This window comes from Rhinolophus sinicus, linkage group LG03 (assembly GCF_036562045.2).
Source record: "Rhinolophus sinicus isolate RSC01 linkage group LG03, ASM3656204v1, whole genome shotgun sequence".
NCBI lineage: Eukaryota > Metazoa > Chordata > Mammalia > Chiroptera > Rhinolophidae > Rhinolophus > Rhinolophus sinicus.
In genome coordinates, this window is record NC_133753.1 from 135468199 (window position 1) to 135490943 (window position 22745).

At 37.0% G+C, this 22745-nt stretch overlaps 1 protein-coding gene across 5 annotated transcripts in view; it reads right to left on the reverse strand.

Annotated features, from left to right (window-relative positions):
- CAST (calpastatin) overlaps window positions 1–22745 on the reverse strand; it is a 110354-nt gene that overhangs the window by 83355 nt on the left and 4254 nt on the right. For all 5 annotated transcript variants that reach the window (XM_019727909.2, XM_019727906.2, XM_019727910.2 and 2 more), the window contains exon 2: window positions 13056–13118. In XM_019727909.2, the coding sequence (XP_019583468.2) occupies window positions 13056–13118 (63 nt within the window). The remainder of the gene's footprint in view (window positions 1–13055; window positions 13119–22745) is intronic.

Consider the following 22745-nt stretch of genomic DNA (forward strand, 5'->3'; position numbering starts at 1 on the left):
CTGAAACCTTCAGAGGTTCAACTTGGCAGCCGGCATGCTCAAATAATTGCTCAAGATATTTCTGCAACCCTGTTTCTTGAACTGACTTCAGAAACTACAATACATTATTCGGTTATCCTTAGAGGCAAAACAAATATTTAGCCTCTGAACAGAGATTAAAGTTTCTGAAACTATCAAAAGTTAATCAGATTCATGTCTGGTAAATATGGGAAGGCTATCAAACTGTGTAATATTGATTTTAGTGAAAAAACTATTGAGGGGAGGATGAAACTCTTTTGTGCTCTGAATGTAAAAGTAGAATTAGTTTTAAAATTATCTGAACAATGGAGAGCACCTTAACTATATAAATTTTCAGATTACTACTGAATTTTGTATTATTGATTTGAGGTCACTGTTTTCCTTCCTCTTTCATACCTCTTGCATACAGATGTGTCTTAAAATTAGTATAAGAAAGCTTTGGTGATGTAATACAGAATTGTACACCTGAAATCTATGTAATTTTACTAACAATTGTCACCCCAATAAATTTAAAAAATAAATTAAAAAAAAAAAAAGAAAGCTTTGGTCAGAGTTTGACAGTTTTTTGTTTGTTTGTTTTTTCTTTCTTAGCATTTTCCAATCAGTGCATTTTTAGATCCGTGGTGTCTTAGGTTTGATGAAATCTAGTAGTTTTCATGATAAAAACTCTTATTAAAATGCATGTTTTGACATATTTGTTAACAAATCAATTCCATTACTTGTTATTCACCCTATAAAATGACAAGAAACATTGTTTCCACATGAAAACACATGCTTTATTGGAAAACAGTATCTAAAAAAAGATTGTCTTTCAAAGGGGTATGCAGATTCCCCAACACTAGCCATTATAAAGCTGTGACTCTTATTTACAAATGTTCTTTTATACTGTGGTTATAAATAATCTATAAATAAGAACCAGTTGCTTTTATTACCAAAAGAAGTATAAATGTATGCTACCACAAATGCAATGCAATAAACAGGAAATACTGGCCCCCAGGAAACACTGATAAGTAAGTCCTAATAAGTAAGTCTTATCATTAAGTCATAAGATCACATAGAAATTCACTTATTGAATGAAATGTCCCATACATAATGGCCTTAATAGCACACACACTGCATAGCCACACTTCAATGATTTGTTTTTGTTTTTTTTCTGATTACTCAGTGCCCATTCATCATATCCAAGCTAGCTCACTAGTTCTGACGTGGCTGCATTGACGAGGAGTTAGGAGAGCGCCATCTTCTCCTGCCTCTGCCTCTGCTGTGACTTAGGTTCCCTCCGTGCTGCATTTCCTAGCTACAAAGAGGGAATAAGTGTCCCTATACTTTGTAACATTTTAGATTCCTGGGAATTGGAATGATTTAATCTTGCTCTATGGTCTTCTTGAATGAAAACAGGGTACAACACAAGGAAGAAAAAAGGAAAGAGTTAGAGAAGTGAGTTACAAAAATTGACAAGAGTAGTAACAAAGTCTATGGAGTTGGCCTTAGATAGAATCCTTAAAATTGGTGATTTTATGAATAGTATCAGATACTAGTTAAAAGCACAGACTCTGTAAAGTGAGTCCATTCTGGGCTCCACTACTAAATAACTTGGTGACCTTGGACGGGTACTTAACCAAGCTGCTCCTTAAGTCCCTCCTCAGAAGAAAGCAGTGGTTGTAAGAGGGGTGTGTGGGGGTATGCTGACCTCTAGTTCTTAACAACAGTATTTACATAATTCTCTTCTCCTCCTGTCAATCTATTTCTCACTAAGGTGTTAATAATTAATATTAGCATTATCCTTCCTAGGAATACCCACGAGTAAAAATAAGGACCCAAGGGAAAGCAATGTTCAACTCAAAGGAAGTTGCTAATGGTGGAATTTCAGACATGAACAAGCCAACTGGGAAAATATTATTACATGATGCCGCCTAAATATATCTACTTGATAAGACTGCCCCTTCAGGGGTGGGAATGTACCTCTAAGCCTCTTTAAATTGCATGCCACATTTTTGGGGTGTTTTTTATTAACATATGTTGTGTACTTTTTGGAGGGAAAGATCATAGTTTTCATTAGATGCCAAAGAGATCATGAACTAAAAATATTTAACAATCCTTACCCTCTCAGCTGCCTTACTGCTTAAATACTCATTCTCTGTCTGTATCTAAGAGACGCACTTCTATTCAAACATGCACACACACACACACACCAGCAGCAGCAGCAGCAGCAGCAGCAGCAGCAGCAGCAGCAGCAGCAGCAGCAGCAGCAGCAGCCGCCGCCTTCCTCTCACAGTATCTCTTAGGGTCTCCCAGCAGGAGAAGTTCACATGTAAAACACGTCTCTCTTCAAGGTCCTAGCAGACAAGTGCATAGATTTAGTTCTGATCATTGTTAAAACACCCTCTTCCATTTATTCTTTTATCATCTATGCTGTTTACTATTCTTTTCCCTCTGATTAAAAAAAATACATTTAGAGTAAAGAGAAAAATAGAAAGAAGAAAATGTAAGTAACTCAAAATCTTGCCATTTGAGAAAAGTTCTTTCAGTTATTTTTCTATTTTTATGCAAATACAAAAATACATAATCTGTTATAAATATGTCATATAAATGGAATTGTAAGTCCTCCTTTCTTTTAACCTAACATAAACATTTTCCTCTACCATTAAATGTGTTCCAAACATGGTGTTAAAGATGCCTCACTCACTACATCTGTACCATAAATTCAGCAACTTACAAGTATTACTGCTGTACATTTGTTTCTCCCCTCGTTTGTGATGAATATACTTGTACAGAGCCATAAAGCACATCTTTGATTGAGTGCTTGGAACAAATTCCTAAAATTGAAATTTCTGGGTCAAATGGTTTAATTGTTTTTCTTATTCATGACTTTCAGTCACTTATCTCACATTTCTAAATATCATTTGTGTTTTTATTAAAGGAAACATCTAATCATATTTCTAACATTTCCAATCTTATAATTTGTAAGTTTTAAAATATTTGAAGAAAATTTACATAAGAAGTCAAAATCAAGCCTCTTTCTTAAAATACACACACACCCCTAACATATGCTCATTCACAAAGTCAACAGTGTGTTATCACTGCTGAGGCGAGAAATACTTGATCACTTTTGAACTGTACCACAGCAAAGAATTTCCTCCTTTGAACCACTGGGTGTCCCCTGAACTACATGGTTAGAACTAGGCTAGATAGAGAGCACCATATCATATCTAAGAAGGATTTCAGCAACCTGTCCTCTGTCTGTGTAGCTGGTGGTAAGAACCCTCATTACCTTTTAAGTGTGTTACTTAAAAAATTCATTAGTCATTCAGCTTTCTATCCAGCCAAATGGATCTTAGTGAGTCTAACTCAGTGCTGTAGGAAAGGAAGCAGAAAAAAATGAACAAAGTTATATTCAGAGAAGCAATTGTTATCCCAAGTACTAAGTGAAACCAAAATTGGAATGTGAATATTTGATCATTTTACCTTTCAGTTTCCTATAAGAGAAATGTTATTCTTCAAAACTGAATTTGCAATTTTCCGATTTCAAAGTGATATATTTTGGAATGTAGTAAAGTTCAAAAAATTCTGCTCCTTGAACTCTAACTAGGCAACTTAGGAATCAGAAGAATGATTGCAAAGGAAAACGCCCAGAGATGCCACCTATAATGTGAATAACCAACCAGGAAATCTAGAGTCCTAACTGAGATCAACATAAGTTTAGAATTCACTCGTGAGTTCTTTCCAAATAATGTCTTTCTTATTTGCTACTGTTTAATTAATAAATGAATCCCTTTACCTATAAAAAACTGGCAAACAATTCCAGAAATCTGTACCACGTGATACATCTTGGTCACACTTACCTCATTGTGTATAAATAAACACTGATATCAACTTAATTTTTTTTTGCTTTATCTGATATTCATTACAGATATAAATCCATGGATTACACTGAAAGAGAAGAGTCATCTATGCAGAATCTCCACTTACTCAACACCCTCATAATCGTAACAGAAACAGCTCCTATACTAACCCAATCTCCAATCAAGGGCCCCCAGTCAATCTGGAAATCTCAGCCTAGACCCCTCTTCCAGCCTTCCCATTGATGACGCTGCAACATCCAAGCTGCCCCTGCCTTGTAATTGCTTCTTCTTTGACTTGTTCACTGATTTCTCCTTCCTACCCCCTACATCTCCTTGGCATTTATCAACCTTTGCTTCTGGTTTCTCTCTTCTCTCTCTCTACACTGTTTTCTTCAATACTTTGAACCAAGAATTTTGGCATGGAGGGTTAGAAAGGAAGATGGAATGGGAGCTCGAGCAGTTTCAAGGGAAATATTTTAAAACCCTTTATGATGAGGAAGACTGAACAAATATGTACGTGAAAGAGGAGTCATAAAATAAAGAGTGAAAGGAAAGAGGGAATAGCTTGAATGAGTACGGTCCTAGGAGAAGTGGGAAGAAATGGAGTGAGGACCTGCTTCCTCCAACCAAAGCCTCCCACATGGTCCAGTGACCCTGCGCCTACAGCACTCTTAATGTGCTTCAGAACTATGCTGTCCCCAGAACATGGCAGGGCAGAGATGGCCCAGGGGCTGGGGTGGGGAGGTCATCTAAAAAAGAAAAAATCAAAAAAAGAAACACTTGTCTGTGCCACGCCCTGCTATGCACTCTATAAGAATTATCTCAGCATTACTCAAAATGTGCTCAGAAGACTGACATAAGAGTCATCTGCGGTAAATGATAAAAATACTGATTGATCCCACCTTGATCTGCTAAATCAGAATCTCTAAGGATGGGCCCAGGACTCTAAATTTTTCATACTCTCTCTAGGTGACTCTTAGGCATGTTAAAATTTGAGATAACTGCATTATCTCCCTTAATATCCTGGAAAATGAAGAACAGAGAACTTCAAATAATTTTTTTATGATGCTAGCACACTGCTCTACACATTTACTAAGCATTCTGTACTAATGCTGATTAAAACATAAAAAAAACTTTGTGATGTCAACTTCTCCTGACGTTTTGCTTTCACAAATGAACTGTTTTTATAAGGTTATAACAAGTTATTATGCACATTGTTATATGATAAAACACTGTTGACTTTAAGACAAGAATCACATTATTCAGTCCTTAAATGATAAATGTGTCTTGCAATGGGCATGATTGCAGGTTATTGTCCCTATTGAATCAGTCATTCCCTTATCTTTGAGGAGCTGATAAAGTCCAAAGAGAAAACTAAAACATAAACTTTGAAACAGGATATTTCAGGAATAATATTTAATCAATCTGTCCATCGGGTTCTAGGATTTATGATCTACTCTGAAGTCAGAAAATTTCGTTTCCATTCAACTTCTTTGACATTTTGTAAACATTTGATTCCCACATGTAACAAAAATTTTGTGAGACCTAAGGTGTTAGGTAATTAGGCTCAGAAATTCAAAGTACTACAAAAAAGGATATATTATTATATGATGTAATGTTCATATATTTATATGTCATTTTATAGAAGCAAAACACTTATTGTTTTTATTAGCCATTCCACATTCAATGATATAACATTTTGTATATCACAGATTTATTTAAAAGCACATTGTTTTCATATTCATGTTAAAGGTATATCCTTAGCTTCTGATAAAACAATTAATTGAATGATGACACAGAAGTTCTCTACACTAAACATCGCTCTTGACATATGTTTCTAGGTGTTACACATAGTTTGTTTTAAATCAAAAGGACTGCTAAGCTTAATGAACTACCAAACTTTCTTTCTTAATGGGAAAGGCGCTGCAATATATAATCAACAAATGAATTGTAGTCCTGTCGCATCCCGTGGTTAGAAATCAGTAAGGGGCTCACTTTACTTGCCATGCAAGCTCTCTCAGTTGCCCTAATAATTAGTAATAATAATAATAAAACAGTAGTAATAATAATAACAATAATATCAGCTAACATTTACAGAGCATTCCATATGTCCCAGGCACTGTTCTAGACACTTCGTATAAATGGTCTCATTGATTCTCACATTAACTCATGTAGAAGCTATTATCTCCGTTTTACAGATGAGGAAAGTGCCCTCAGGAAGGCAAAGTAATATGCCTTGGAACACAAACCTAGGAAGTGGCAGAACTATGATTCAAATCCAGGCAGTCGGACTCCAGAGGCTGCACTCAGCAGCTGTCTCCATGGACATCATGGGTTGGTGGCAGACTAACTGGGTTGTGGGTGTGGCTCTTCAAAACTTCCATGGCAGATGAGAAAGAAGATGCTGTCACTGTGATCTCAGAATGGCACAGAGTTTTTATCCTGAATTTTGTAAATTTCCTGAATCTTTCTCAGAATTCAACCTGAGTATGTATCTTAGGATAAACAGGCTGTTTGAATGTCTACAGAGGGTGCCAAAAAAATGTATACACATTTAAGAAAGGAAAAAACTATTAAAATTATAATACTCAATATGTACCGATAACAAAAGATGAATACAAGTCCGGTTTGACTTCTGCAATGACAAGAGGTGTTCAAAGTGGTTACCATCAGCGTCCAGGCACTTCTGATTAGGGCAAACTACTGCCTGAGCAACGCTGACCAAAGTGTCCACCTGTATACATCTTTTTTGGCACCCCCGGTATATAATGCCTTGTGCTTTAATCAAAGGTTTTAAACTTAAATTCACGGCCCCTCATGAAGACCTATCTGACAGGCTCCACACAAAAAAATAATTCTAATACCTAGGTAAACAAGTTTCACTCATAGGAAGGCATGCAGTAACCTAACTTATTTCATGACGTACATATGGGAGAAGGCAAAAGTACCAGAAACCAAACAGAAATCCCAGAGAAGAGTAGACATGGAATGCTTGTGATGATTAATTATCTGCAAACTCAGAAACCTCAAGCCCCTCTGTTGAAACTAATAAACAGAATAGAACCTAAAATGAAAACCCATTTCACAGGATATACCCAAAGAAAACGAAAAAAGAGGAGACTTGATTCAAGAAGCTAAATAGTATCGTTATGAGACAATTCCAAGAATTCCTAGTATAAAATGCTTTCACTGGCAGTTTCTACTCTTCTTACAGAAGAGAACTTTACCTAAACACCAAGACAACCAGTTGCCAAAACTAGACAAAATCTTCATTCTATACAAAGCCAATGGAACTCTATTGAAAAGCACAATCGGTGAACCATTATGAGCTCTGAAACAGAGCAGGCCTACACCCCTGAAAAACCTTTCCTCTCCCCTGAATGCTCAGGCTCCTCATTCAGAAATGCAAGTATCTACAAAATCTAGTGGTCATACCTCTTGGGTAGGAGCCCACTTCATGAGGCAACCTACCTTTATTCCCCATCAGTGCCTCTCTTTCTAAGCCCGAGTCTCTTCTTTCTTAACTAAGTCAAAATTGTAAAACCTGAAAACCAACTAAGCAGAAATCGGAGCGGGTTCAGTGGAGTGGGGCAGGATGTGGGAGGACGGGGTTGTGGGCAGGGTGTGGCAGTGGTACGCTGCAACCTGGGAGAGTAGGTGTCCTAAGTAAAGTGGTTTTCTTGCTGGCAGAGGTAAGAAGAGCCTCATTAGCAGTACATGCTAAGGAATGAAGTTTTTCCACGTAGTGTATACAGATGATGTTCTATACTGAAGGAAAACCCGTTAGATATTGGGGATTTTACCAGGAATGTGCACATCCACCTGCCAAACAGCTGTAGATCAAAGGAGATACAGGTAAACTAAACATGGATAGAGTAGGGTTAAGAATGGCAGACTCATGACTGTTGACAAGCTCTAGTGGTAGACAGAGCTCTACTTAAAAATGAACAAACAGAATAAAGAAACCTGGTCACTAAAAATCACTTCAGAGGAAGGAAGAGAGCATCATTTTCATGAAGAATAAAAGAGATAGCTCTCACAAAATGATACACTACAAGAAGAAAATTTTAGAAAAAAAATTGCATCCTTAATAGGAAACAAGGTGGCATTACCTCCATGAAACTTGAGTAGAGGGTTATAGATCCAAAGCAGATAGAGATGGAAAGAAAACAGAGTGAGACAAAAAAGAGAGGTAAGAGGGAGATTAGAGAAGGGTGCAAATAAACTCAAAAAATAAAAAAGGTAAAATTTAAACCTGTACTCAAGTTTCAAAGAGCAGAAGAGTTTAGATGATAGAAATAAAAATGTGTGGAGTAAACTTCAGAAACTCCCAGAATGCAAAGATTAAAGGTCAAAGAGAGAAAACTGTAAGGCACATAATCAATGAATATCTAATCTCATAATATATGTCTGTTTAAAAAGAAACAAGAAAAATGAAAAGAGCAATAATTAAACAAGACATCCCAGGGAAAAAAATTAATAAAGATAAACACATACATAGGTACACCCTGATAATTTTTTTAAATTGTAAGAACAAAAGAAAAAATATGTACCAACACAGGAAAAACAAGCTTTCTAAAAATAAATTAAAATTAAGCTTCCCCAGAGATCTTCGCTATAGCACAAAAAGCCAGAAAATCAAGAAGCAACAGGTACAGAATAGAGGGAATAGAACTGTTCTCCAAGAACATTGTACAATTTTTGTGTGTGTGAAGCAAGCAGAAAAACATGCTTAGCTCCACACAGACTCAGAAAATCACCATCTGTACACCCTTCCTGAGAAAGTTTTTTAAAATTGTTCTATTCAGTGAAGCATTAAATCAAAATTTACGAGTAGTACTAAAAGAAATGGGGAGACTGCAGTCCAAAAGAATTTCGGTACTTCCCTTAGTCAGTTTAACCCTCCCGAATCAGACACCCAGTTGAATTCTGGGTTGGCTGCTAGAGTCTGAATCTCGAAGTAAGCCTGGTGGAACTGCCTTTTGTGTACCTCTTCAGCTTTGCCTCTTTCTTGGCCCTGGGCATAAGCTTGTGCCGCCACAATCACCTCCCACAATTAAAATGGACTCTTGTCATTACCCATAATCCCTTAAAATGATGTATAGTCGTCCAGAGTTTGCTCATAACATCCAAAATTTGCTAACAACTGCTAAATAACTTGCTTGTCCCAGAAGACTTATGTTTTTCTCCTTCAAAAACACAGCACAAAATAATGGCCAGATTAAATGCTATATTAAATGATAAGATTACTAGAATAATGATTTTCTACATATTTAAAAGTCACACACCATCACTCTTCTATTAAATGGCAAAGATTAATCTTTCATGAAGCACATTATTTATGATTTTCATTCTAGGCCTTGTTAGTGATGTCCCTTTGTTATCTCAGCTTAAACATAAGAAACATAAGAAAAAAAGGTGTAAAGAAATATACCAACATGTAAGTAGTGGCCATCTCTCTAGGAGCTAGAATTCCAGATGATGATATTTTTTCTTTAAAGTCTTCAGGGCTTATTAGGTTTTCTTCAATGACTATATTTTAGCTGTACGATCATTCAAAAGTTATTAAAACAGTATATATAATAAGTACGAACACAATATTATCACATTTGAGAATACACACAAGATTTTATAGTAGTAGTTATAACTAAGTGGTAAGACTCTGGGTAATAGTTTTTTGTTGTTGTTGTTGTTGTTTTTTCCCCCCCATAAGTACCCATTACTTTTGTGATTAAAAAGGACTAATTTCATTAAGAGGAAAAAATGTAAAAAAAAGAGCTGGTGTCATTCAATACTTAATTTATGCATTTTAGAAGAAGGTAAGGTAAATACTGAGGAAAAGAATGCCAACAATACAATCATGCTGAAAAAAAAAAAAGATCAAATACCTCTTCCTTTAAGGCAGAATTTCTATTCTATTTATATCTCCCATTCTTTACCCATAAAAATATATCTAGTATTAAATTTGAGTTCTTAAAATTGACTCTATGAGATGATGCCTGTCTTATGCTTTAAATTCCATTCCTCAGGACTTCCCTGAAATATGTTGCGAAAATGCTCACACTCCCCCAGGGTGGCCAGACGTGTCAGTTAAATACTTTAAATAGATTTGATGGCAGGTTTTGAAAGAATTCCTTGTTCCACTGTATTTAAAGGAACGGATGTTAAATGTTTTCATTTTTCTGCTCTCTAGTCATTTTATCTTTGGCTTGTTAGTCTTTACAACGTTGGGTCTTATAATTCCTCTACACCTGAGAAAACCTTAAATTCAAAATGATTGGTATAAACAGACAAATGCATTCTCAGAGACACTTACTCAACTCCACCAAGCATTTGCATTGCAAAAGCAACATGAAAAATGGTATTTTAAAATTGCCTCAGACATGTTAGTATCACTTAACGGCTACCTAAGGGTCATATTCCAAACAAGTAAGAACTATTTGTGATCTCGCAGGAGAGAAATCATTCTGAAATTCACATAGCCGCATTCACCCCCAGATACCCGTACATACTCGTATGACAATGTAATAGTGCTTCTTACCTAACCCGAATCGTTTCTCTCCTGGTTATGACTTCCCAAAGTCCTCCTCAGTACCCTTTTTCTTGCAACTCTAAATGAAACGCAGCTCAGTAATAAACATCAAAGAAAAAAAATGCCAAGGAGTATCCCTGAGCATAGAAAGCAAATTTTCAAACTGACTTTGTTTCAAAGGCCTGGGACTGTCCTTGGAAGCCTAACAGGTATGTTTGCATATGCTTGGGGACAACGCATTATTTAACCTTTGGAGGTACATGCTAGTTTGGAAACGGAGCACCAAAACCCAAACTAAGCTTCCTAATCTCACTTCTCGTTCAACAAAGCAGTAGGTAAGAAAATACCTGGGAGAAACAATCAGTTTCGGGAAATCTTTTTCTGATAATCTTGAGAAGAGAAGCCATGGATGGGAGGCAGAGCAGATAACAAATGCAGATTGTACATGGTTTTATAATTGTGAACACAAAGGCTAAAAGAACGCCTAGTGCAGGATGATTTCCTTGAATTGTCTCCAGGGCCACAATATCTCATCAATGACTTATTTGCACATTATATAATGAATCAGAGATATGACATAAAGACTTAGAGACTCCTTAGAAAGTCTCCTAGACCAGATTGGAATATTTCCTCCTAGGTCCAGTTTGGAGTATTTCCTCCTAGACCAGATTGGAAATATACCTTGACTACCAAATCATCCCACCCCCAGACTTGTCCACCCTGTCAGATATATATGTGGGCAGAATGTGGTGAGAGAATAAACAATCTTCAGTCTCAGACTATATGAATCTCTACAGTGATTTACACCATGGGAGCAAGGAAAAGCTTCTGTCCCCTCCGCTTCCGTTGGCTGGGACAGAGCAGAACAGGCCACGATGTCCGGGCTTTGGCACAAGCACAGGGGCTGTAAATCTGAATTTCTCAAAAGTATTATGAAACAATGTTGGAATTGCTTGAACTGCTGATAAAGATGTGAAAAGTTCCTTTTCCTCTTCTTTAGGTAGAAGTTCAGCCTTTCAGTCTCAAACTGAAAGTACAGTTTATCTCCACTGATACGGAAACCTCAGCTTTTTCCCTGGCTGCATTTGTAACAGGGCTCCTTATCAGTTTTCCCAAGCCCTTGATAAATATGGAAATAGTCAAGTACTTTATAGTCTCGATATTATAAAAAGTCCTAACACTGTGCTAGCAGTGGCGGTCTAAACCAACAATGCCTGTACACTCGAGACGTAATATTTAAGCTTCCACATAATAACATAATTAGTGAGCATGAGCCTATAAGAACTAGCCTACTATCCACCTGACGTATTTGAAAAAATTTCCTTTCATGTGCAAATAGTTTAATCTTGGTTAATATTAATAAAGAAGAACATCTATAAACACTCTTCCCTGATCTGGAGAATAAAGAAATACTAGAGTTTTCAAACAGGAAATTATTTGATAGATAACTTCTCTGGGAATACATTTAAAGGGTAGGGTTGAATGATACGTAGATTTTCATGCTTGTAGAAAAGAAAAATGTGGTTTCTCATATGGAAATTTAGTTTTTAATAATTCAACCAAGAAACAGGATACAATCTTAACAAAAGTTAACTTTTGCTTTTCAAAGAAACATTTGCCTTCCATAGGTAAAAAAATTCACTACATATTTCTTCGTGAGAAATAATCTAAATTATATTTTCATGGGTATTGGTAATGGAAACGGTAGTAGAAAGCAGAGAAGCAAATGTTATTGCAGAATCCCTGGCAGCTATTACCCATAATAGACTCCTTACAACATGGAATATATTGAAATAGAGTTCAGAAGTGTAGAAAATAAGGAGGAAGAGGAGCTAAATTTCTGAAAACACGTTGATAATACAGAGAAAAGTAAAACGATCACTTTATGCTTTGTTTCTAAATTTCCTCATACCTTTCAGGACCTGGCTATTTTTTACAAGTTGGAAATGACACAATTTCTATTGAATGAAAATGAACATACATACTGAAATTTTAGAAGGTAAAAAGCAGCCAAAGGGAGGCAAGTCCAGTACCCTTTTGAAGGACAACACTTTCACATGACCCTTCCACGGAGAGGGAGGCCAGTGTTGACAGTGGACATAATGGCGCGTCATTCGGTGAAAGGAGAAATTCACAGGCTCTCAGAAAACCCATCTCAAAGTCGGGAGATTTGGTTTTACTATTGGCACAGAATCAATCCAAATAAAAATAGTTCTTTCTCTCTTCCTTTTGTTTATGAACCTGAATGACAGGATAATCTAGGCCATTGCTGTCCTCCTGTCACAGGGCACTCTCATGAAAAAAGATTTCCTTTTCCCTGCAGTGTTTGGTTTCTCCTTATCAACCTTCCATGTTCAACAACAAAACATTTAAGATTCACCAATCCCTATAGGGAAAACTTCCTAAATAACTGAGTTCCATTTCTGAAGGTTCCTTTTCCAGGTGCGTTTTATTATTTATTTATTTATTTATTTATTTATTTATTTATTTATTTATTTATTTATTTTTAATGATTTCCACTCGTACTCTTGAATCAAATCTGAGTTAAAACTAAATTTGTCAATATTCCAGTAGGAGCTGTTTGCTACCTCATTATTTGTTTGAAGACAGAATTCACAATTGAAAAGCAACAGAAAATGAAAACCCCGTATTGTAGAAATTACCTCATCTGATCCTTTCTTGTCTCCTGATCTGGACGGTGATCCACTGTTTTTATCATTGGCATGCTATTAAAAAGAAAAAAGATAATATTTAATAGAGGGAGGTGATACAAAATGATATCATAGTGACTTTAATCCCAAAGGGCTAAATATATAGAGTGTCAAAAACAAGGACCCCTTTAATCTTCCTCCTGAGAATGTTGATAAGTCTACACCAATGTGGGTGGCTTTCAAAACTCAAGGGAAACTATAGACATTCATTTGGGATATAGAAAGTCAGTCTGTAATTAACCAGACACAGATCTGATAGCGCTACCACCGGCGGCATCTCATCTCCTATGAAATGTCTCATGGAATTTTAAAGCCCAAATTGCCAGTGTGGGAGACGTCTGGTCCCTCATGGAGATGAGATGTCTGAGGACCACATTGAGCCTAAAGCCATACGTAAGCCTCAGTTCAGCATGGGCAAGAGGGAGGACCACGGCGTACAAGTCAACCATCACTTCCAATGGCTCTTGAGACTTCCCTCCAGTGCTGAGTACTCACCAAGGCAGAAAGATAAACCCTGAGGTGGAACAACCATACCTACAACTTCTATTTACTATGACTTTAGAATTTCATTATGTCCACAAACAGAATTATCTTTCCCACTAGGACGCTGGGGATGAATGCTAGTATTTTTAGATGCTACAAAAAAGTTTCAAGTAACTTACATGCTCATTTGTTTTGATGATAAGACAAAATAAGTCATAAAGTTTATTAGTTTGCTTGTAAAATACAAAAAGGAAATTTCATGCTCCTTAAAACAGGATACAACAATTATTATTATTATTTTTTTGCAGGATATGCAGGAAAGTGGGAAAAGGGACCCCAAATATACGAAAATAAAAGCTCATCATTGGGTTCAATCCCAATCACCTTCAGTTAAACTGAAATGTGAAATCCCATCACGTTCCCTAGAGCAGAATCATAACCTGGATTTGTAGATCAATGAAAGTATTCGAGTTAAGAAGAATGGCAATAATAGTAATAGTAGTAATAATAATTTATATCATTCTTTATTACTCATAAGGCACTTCCATGTACATTATTATTTGACAATAAAAGAGGTTCATGTGATTTTGCGGATGCAAAAAACTAAGAATAAGCGTCATCTGGTATGCTTTTCACAAGTACATACACCTAGTAAATGGGAAAAGTTTACAAAACAGGTTTTCTGCCTTAAAATCTGTTGTTTGTCACTAGAATATGATAAATGAAATATGATAATATTCCCCTTTAATCCTATCAACAGATGTTTCAGTTAATTCTTTGTATAAAAAATTAGGAAGAAATCACTTTCACAAATGGAAAAATTCTTCCCCAAATGAAAGATTCTCATGAATTAGTGGACGCAATCCACAGCAGAGCAGGGAGGCTGCACCAGGGTGCTGAATGAAGCCCTCTACAGGGCATGTTTTACCTCATGTCCCAGGCAAGGGTTTGTTTGTCCACCGTTGAGAATAGTTAACGAATCTTTTAAAAAAAACCCACATATGTATCAGAGCAAGATGGGAATTATAAGTTTTAGAATAATTGGTGAGCAAAAGATTCCTAAAGGTCAGACATGCGGGAAGAACTACACAACATTTGGAGATAAAATTTGAGAGGGACAGATCTACAATGACAGAGATTTAGCTAATCTGTCTCCTTCCAGAACTTGTATATTTTGAACCATGATATCACATTCATTTATTATCTCCAATTCCGTATTTTTGTGAGGTTAGCTATGGGTAACAACACAACAATCAATATTCACTGTTTGAGCATACGTTTACGGTGCCTCATTGACTTGTCAGGAGGTGTTATTATTCCACTTTACAAATGAGAAACTGAAAAAGGCAATTTGCTCTTGTCTGGTATAAGGTTCCATGTTCTCTACAGGGTCTCACTCTGCTTCCTGCTCATGGGGCAAATATATATTATGATTTATTACCCTACAGTAAATGTACAGCCTTTGCTCTCCAAAATATTGGTATACAAATATTTTTCTTTAAAAATTTTTTAAAAGTTGTTTCCTGGTGGTGTTCCAAAATTGCAGTCCTTCAGACTAACCAACATCAACAGTCACTTGCTTCCACTGAATTACTCAAAATCCCTCAAAATTATGTAGGTTCCATACATTTATACAATGGAATATTATGCAGCCATAAAGAAGAAAGAAATCTTACCATTTGCAACAATATGGATAGACTTAGAGAACATTATGTTAAGTGAAATAAGTCAGACAGAGAAAGACAAATATCATATGATCTCACTTATATGTGGAATCTAAAGAAAAGAATAAATGAATGAACTAATCAGAAACAGTCTCAGAGATAGAGGAAAAACTAAGGGTTGCTAGATGGGCGGCAAGGATAAGGGGGAAGGTGAGGGGATTAGAAAGTGCACATTCAGTAATCACAAGATGGCCATGGGGTTACGAAAGTCAATTTGGGGAATGTAATCAATAATGTTGTAAAGATTTTGTAGGGTATCCGATGGACACTTGTCTCATTAGGGAGACCACCTCAGGGATGATGTAGAGGCCTGATCGCTGCACTGCACACCTGAAACTAAAGCTGAACAATAATAAATGTCAACTACAATTATATATATATATATATATATATATATATATATAAAATATATATGTAGTTTCAAGAAGCAGAGTACAGCATTAGGAATAGAGACAGTGGAAATGTAATGGCTGTGTGCGATGTCAGAGGGATAGTGGATGGGGGAGGGGGTTGACACTGTGTAAGGGATATAAATGATAAATGTCTAACTATTACATTATTTTGTGCATCTAAAACTAATAAAAAAAGTTAAACAAAAAAATTATGTAGGTTCCAAATAATAGTTTGGGAGGGATATATATATATATATATATATATGACATATATATATATACTTTTTGAAATGTTGAATTATAATGATAAATTATAAAATTATGTATTATAAGAATTGGTATTTTGTGATTTCAAAAGAAATATTTGCTCTCAATAGAAAGTTTTTTTATAATATACAAAAAAATATGGCACAAATAAATGTTGCTTATAAATCAAAGGGCAACATTTTTTAGGAACTGTATGGATTATATTTTTCCAGTTAGTTTTTTTTTAGTCCAGCTTTTTGTTATAAAATTTTTCTACTCTACAGAAAAGTTGAAAGAATAAATACAATGAATGCCATATTCCCACCACTTAGATTGGACAATTAACATTGTTGCCATATTTTCATAGACATTAGATAGATCTATCTATATTTGTATATGTACCTGCATTTGAAAGTAAATTGCAGATATCTTGAAACTGTACCCCTAAACATTTTACCAAGTATCTCCTTAAATTGAGAACTTTTTCCCATATAACTTCAACACCACCATCATTTTAAGAGAATTAACAAGAATTACTAAAGCCATTCACTTTCCAGTAGTAATTTTATGAAGAAACCATTGCTCTGACCATTTCTTGGGGCTTATTCAATATTCAGCAGTCTATTAATGAGGTAAAATCTGTTATCTTTTAACTAAGAGAGATTCAAAGTGCCTGATTTTTTAATCCATGGAATAATTGGGCACTTTCAACATAATTGAGCTGGTGAAATGAAATATTTAGGAAGGATTTATGTCAAATTTGATCTGGCTTAGGAACCTGAAGCCAGGACTTTCTAAGGGCAAAGAGAGAAAACTCTGTCTACAACTGCTACGGGTAGCTGGTGGGATGGAGAGAGGTGAGAAGCATGAGAAGGGAAAGAGAGAAAGGTTAAGAAAGAGAACTGAACCCCAAACCTGATAAATCAGAGGACTTTTCTATAGGAGGAAAAAGGAACTAATGTGTTCTAAGCCTCTGTGCTAATCTACGTACCAGGCATCTGCCCTACGTGGCCACCTTAGAGTTTCCCCGTGGCAACTCTAAGGGTACACTGTCACCTGGTTCTTTGGCTAAAGAAATTGAGCATATCAAAGGTGAGGCTATCCTTGGTCACACCATATATCAGGATTATAGTCTATGGCCAGAGTGGGCTATGTTAGATCTAGTTAAAAGCTAGTTGAGATCTTGAGATTCATATCAAGAAAGTCTCAGCCCAATACTCTAAAATGAAAACGACTGAAAAAAACAACAACAAAGAAAACAAAACAAAACAAAAAAAACACCAAACCTTTCTATAGAAAATTAATAAGACCCACAACACTTATAAATTTCAACCTGTATTAGCAGCTGGAGACAAGGCCAAAGACAGGAAGAGCAGGAGGCCAGCCCTAAAGCAGTAAAAATTTCATTGGGAAGATAAGGCCACAGAGGACGGGAAACGACCTGGAGCCCGGTATGTGCGACAGGAAGGAGTTCAGAGGCAGGGAAACAAATCAGATAAAGGGCTTTTCTCATCCCTCAAAAAGCAATGATTTTCCACACTATTGCCAGCCCCTGACATCACCACATATTTGGCAAGTACAGCTATCCTTGTCCTCATTCTAGGAGATAACATTTATATGCTTGAAATCTTCTACCATAGTGTCATGCGGGGTCTCTGCTCCCGCTCCCCACAAGAGAACGCAGGATATGGTGAAGCGAAAAAGGAACAACCACGGAGCCATAGATGGGGGAGTCATACCACTATATTCTCGCTGGCGGCATCCACCTCTCTGCAATCCGCTCTTGTTAGCTCAGCCGCCATCTTCTTGCTAGCCCCCATTTTTTCTCTTTCTGCTAGCGTAGCCACAGCAGTTATATTAGTGGCCAATGGCTCACTGGTTACAGCTGACGGCCAACTAGCCACAGCTGATGGCCATGCAATCACAGTTGATGGCCATTTACTACCTGAGCCAGCACCTGTCTATGTGAGGCTGAGAGCCTGGAAACTACTTTCTGGGGCTCTGTCCCCACACATAGCCAACCCATAAACCTGTCAGGAAATCAACAACAGCTAGGACCAATAAGGCCTGGAGCCTGTGCTCTCACCCATGTAAGGAAGGACCTTCCAGCACTTGGATACCCTTATTGTTACTCAGATACACCCTGATACAGCACAGACCAGGGTATACCTTGCACAGAATAAGATAAAAATCAAACAAACGTTTACACACGCAAAAGACAGCAGAAACAACTGAACTTCTCCAAGTCCAAGCCCAGCTATGAAAGAACCCAATGCTAGTGTGCTTCTGAACTGTCTTTGATTAAAACAAAAACAATTCTAAAATTAACTTGAGGTGATGCTTGAACCACCCTGTGACTATATTAACAAATACTGAATTGTATGTTTTAACCGGATGAATTTATGGTTTGTGAAGTTTATCCAAGTAAAGTTGCTTGAAAAAAAAGAGTAAATATTATTTAAAACAACTCGAAAATTCTCCCTCTTCAACTTAGAGAAGGCCATAGAGCTCAATATTTGCATGTCTAGCAACAGCTGTAGCAAAATCATTAAGCAATAAAAGGTTATCTCGGTGCCCTCTGGACTTGACCAGGGCACACAGCTCAGGTCTTGCTGCACGACCACTGCATCGACTGAGACAGGCTTTTTCAGGGTCTCCTGAGGATGAGAAAGCCTTCGGTCAGCAGAGGGTCCCATCCTTCCGTGAAGGCCACAAGCCCCTAGGGCACTTCTGGAAACACTCACGCCAGAGCCCAGAGATTTGGAGTTAGTTTGTCTGGGGCAGGGCCTGGGCTGTAGATATTTTTCGAAAATTCCCCAGCTGATACTAATATGCAGCTAGGATGGGAAACCACTGGTTGGGGGCGGAGATCTGCGGGCACCATGACTGAAAGTAGAGGTTTCTGCTCCTCAGATCATCCCACTATGATGATTTGTGGGCACCATGGGGCCTTCCCCTGGTCAGGCAGGCTGGGGCAGCTCCTGGCTTCTTGGGGAAACTGATTGCTCAATGAGGAAGCACAGGGCCCTGTGTTCACACCAGCATTTCCTGACTGATTCTGAGCCTGCCTTATGCGTGGCAAATCATAGCGGCACATCTGCACATAAGTCTCTCTTTTCTTACTACAACAAATTAGCTCTTGATTGAAGACTCTCTTGTTTACTGATTAGTTTAGAAACATGTATTTTGCCTTCCCGACCACATGGTAAATTAGATTTTTTTTTTCTAGTCCTGTGGTAAGGGTGTGACAAATAATTCTTGACTGAATGACTACATTTCCACAAACCTCTCTAAACATTCCCTGTGAAGCACTTTTGCTCTTTTCAGGTCAGTCAACTAGATAAAAGGTAAAAAAGCTGAAAAAATAGCCTGAAAAATTAAGAGACGATGTGCAAGTTAGTATTTCCTGCCATATCTCTTAAAATCGATTCTTGTATATATTTTTTTGCTAAAACAAAATTGTTCAGCAAACAAGCAGAAGAATTAAGATGTAAAGTTGGTTTTGCTTTAAAACAGTCGTCATGGCACAGATCTGGGCCTGTCAGCCTCAGGTGAACTCTTGTCCTCAGCCTGCTCTGTTGGTATAACACCGACATTTGCTGGCTCCCTTGATGGAGGGCCTCAGGCTGGGTTGGACCAGTGGGAGGCACTGGCAGGAGATGAGGTGGTGGTGGTGGGGGGTAATTCCCCCTCCTTTCTGCCTCTCTGCAGTAGAGTATAGGCCAATGGCGGGTCCAGCTTCCACAAGGTGATCCAGCTCCTCCCTCCATCTTTCCGGCCTAGGAATGGTAGCAGCTCCCTGCAATTTCTAATCTCCGAGTTGCCTCACTCACTCTAGTTGGCTTCTTCTATTACCTGGGTAACCAACTCCCTGCATTCCATTCCCTGACAAACTCTAATAGGACAGAAAGCGTAGGGATCTGAAAGTCTACTTGTATGTGACCTTAGAAAAATAATTTAGATTTTCTGGGTTTTTTTTTCCTTTGTAAAATGGAACTAATGGTACCTACCCCAGGGGCTGGCATATTTATGAAACGAGCTTATGATGTTAATGAGGAGCCTGGCCCATTGCCTGGTTCGTTTTAAGAATACAATAAAAGTTATTCCATTCCCTTCTTTTTCTCTGGCACCAACCCGATTGTGGTGAATTATGAGATAGTAAAATGAATATGAGAAGTAGGCAAAAGTTTAAAGGTTTCATTTTCTAAGCCTATAAATATTAGAGCAGAGATTTATTTTTTTACTTTTGATAAGTACAAAGGAACCAGGTTCATCTGGTAAGTTTATGTTTAGTACTTTGTCTATCTCATGATTGTGTATTATATTAGTCTCACATTTCCATATTATATCTAAGATAGTCAATATACAGAATTCATTTTCCAAACAATCTACACAAAGTTGGTCAGAGGGATGACATTTAAATATGCAATTCCCACACTTTAAAATCCTTTGTAAGGTGTGTGAAGGCAAGATTGGCACAATGTTACAATGTTGATAATTACTGAAGACAAATGATGGGTATGTGAGAAGTTCATTCGTATATTATTCTCCCTTCTTCTGTGACAAAAAATTTTGAAAAATTTAGAATCCTCTTGTCTCAAGATTATGTATCTCCCTAGAGTCACCCAAAAGCAATACCCTAGTCATTTTTCTTGGTTTCAATACTAGGAACCCCAAACTCATGGAGAAGGCTAGTGTGAGCAGAGTTCATTTATTTAAGAAAAAAAAAAAAATCAGTGAGTACAGAAAGACAAGAAAATGCTGTATAAAAAAATGAAAATATCAATAAAGAGATCGATAACCTAAAAAGAAACCAAAAATAACTTCTAGGGCAGAGAAATACAATAACTGAAATGAAAAATTCACTAGAGGGATTTCAAAGGCAGATTTGAACTAGCGGAAGAAACATAGTAACTTTAAAATAGGACAATTGAAATTATTGAGTCTGAGGAACACAAAGATAAATGGTAAGAGAAAAGTGAATAGAACCTAAGGGACCTGAGGAACAACTTGTGGGAGTCCCACAAGGAGAGAAGAGAGAGCAAAAAGGCAGATAGATTATTTGAAGAAATAATGGCCTAAAACTTCCCAAATTTGATGAAAGACATGAACATAAACATCCAAGAAGCTCAACAAAGTTCAAGTAGGATGAACTCAAAAAAACCCACAAGGAAGCATATTATCATCAAACTGGTGAAAGACAAAGAGAGAGAGAGAATCTTGAAAGCAGTAAGAAAAAAATGACTTGTCTCATACAAGGGATACTCAATAAGATTGGAGAGTTCTCATCAGAAAACTTAAAGGTCAAAAGGCCGTGGGCCAAGTGTTGGCAAACATTGGAAGAAACTGGAAACCTTGTGTATTGGTGGTGGGAATATAAAATGGTACAACCACTTTGGAAAATAGTAAGGTAGCTCCTCAAAAAATAGCTAAAATTGAAGCAACCCAAGTGTCCATTGACAGATGAATGGATAAGCAAAATGCGATATACACACATGCAATGGACTATTATGAGCCTTAAAAAGGAAGGCAATTCTGACATACGCTATAACATGGATGAATCTTGAGGATATTATGCTAAGTGAAATAAACCTGTCACAAAAAGACAAATATTGTATGATTCTACCGTGTTTCCCCCAAAATAAGACCTAGCTGGACCATCAGCTCGAATGCATCTTTTGGAGCAAAAATTAATATAAGACCCAGTCTTATTTTAATATAAGATTGGGTCTTATAATAATATAATATAATATAATGTAATATAAGACCGGGTCTTATATTAAATTTTGCTCTAGAAGACACATTAGAGCTGATGGTCCAGCTGGGTCTTATTTTTGGGGAAACACAGTACTTACATGAGGTGCCTAAAGTAGTTAAAATCATAAGGATGGAAAGTAGAACGGTGGTTCCCAGGGGAGGGGGGAGAGGGAAATGGGGAGTTACTAATCAAAGGGCATAAAGTTTCAGTCAAACAAGATGAATAAGCTCTAGAGATCTGCTGTATAACAATGTACCTATAGTCAACAATAATGTACTGTACACTTAAAAATTTGTTAAGAGGGTAGGTGTCATGTTAAATTTTCTTACAATAGAATGAAAAAAAGGGAAATGGTAAGGAATACAGATACTCGAATACAATACTATATATTTGAGTGCATATATATAAATCAAATGGGGATGTATTGTTTAAGGGGCATAGAGTTTCAGTTTTCAAGATAAAAAAAGTTCTGAAGATAGATGGTGGTGATGGTTTCACAAGGATATGAATGTACTTAATTGCACTGAACTTTACACTTAAAAAGGGTAAATTCTATGTTATGTGTATTTGACCACAATAACAAAAAAAGACTCACAGAAAAAAATAGAATAAAGATAGACTGCTTAGAGAAGTCCTGTATTGCACTGAGACAACCTTCTCAAATTAATTACCCAACCATTCACCTTGGAATCTCAAATAACCACCTACTGTTTCCACCCCCAGCAATCTATATCATTGGTTAAAAAGCACTTTTAGAAGAATATAATTAACTTTCTGGGAAGTATCAAAACTGATTAAAGAGCAATATCATCAGATGTCACTCTTAGTTTGAAAGTCTTATCCACAATAGGAAGCAAACCAATTCAGAAACTGCCAACCAAAAGATGATAGCATCTGACCTCCATTCTCCCAACACCCTAAAGCTTGTGCCCTTTTTGCAAACACTATAATTTGCATTCCTTACTCCTAAACATCTCTGCAGCCAAGTGGTCTGTCCTGCCATGGAAGACTTGTGACACTCTTTCCAGACTGGCTGCAA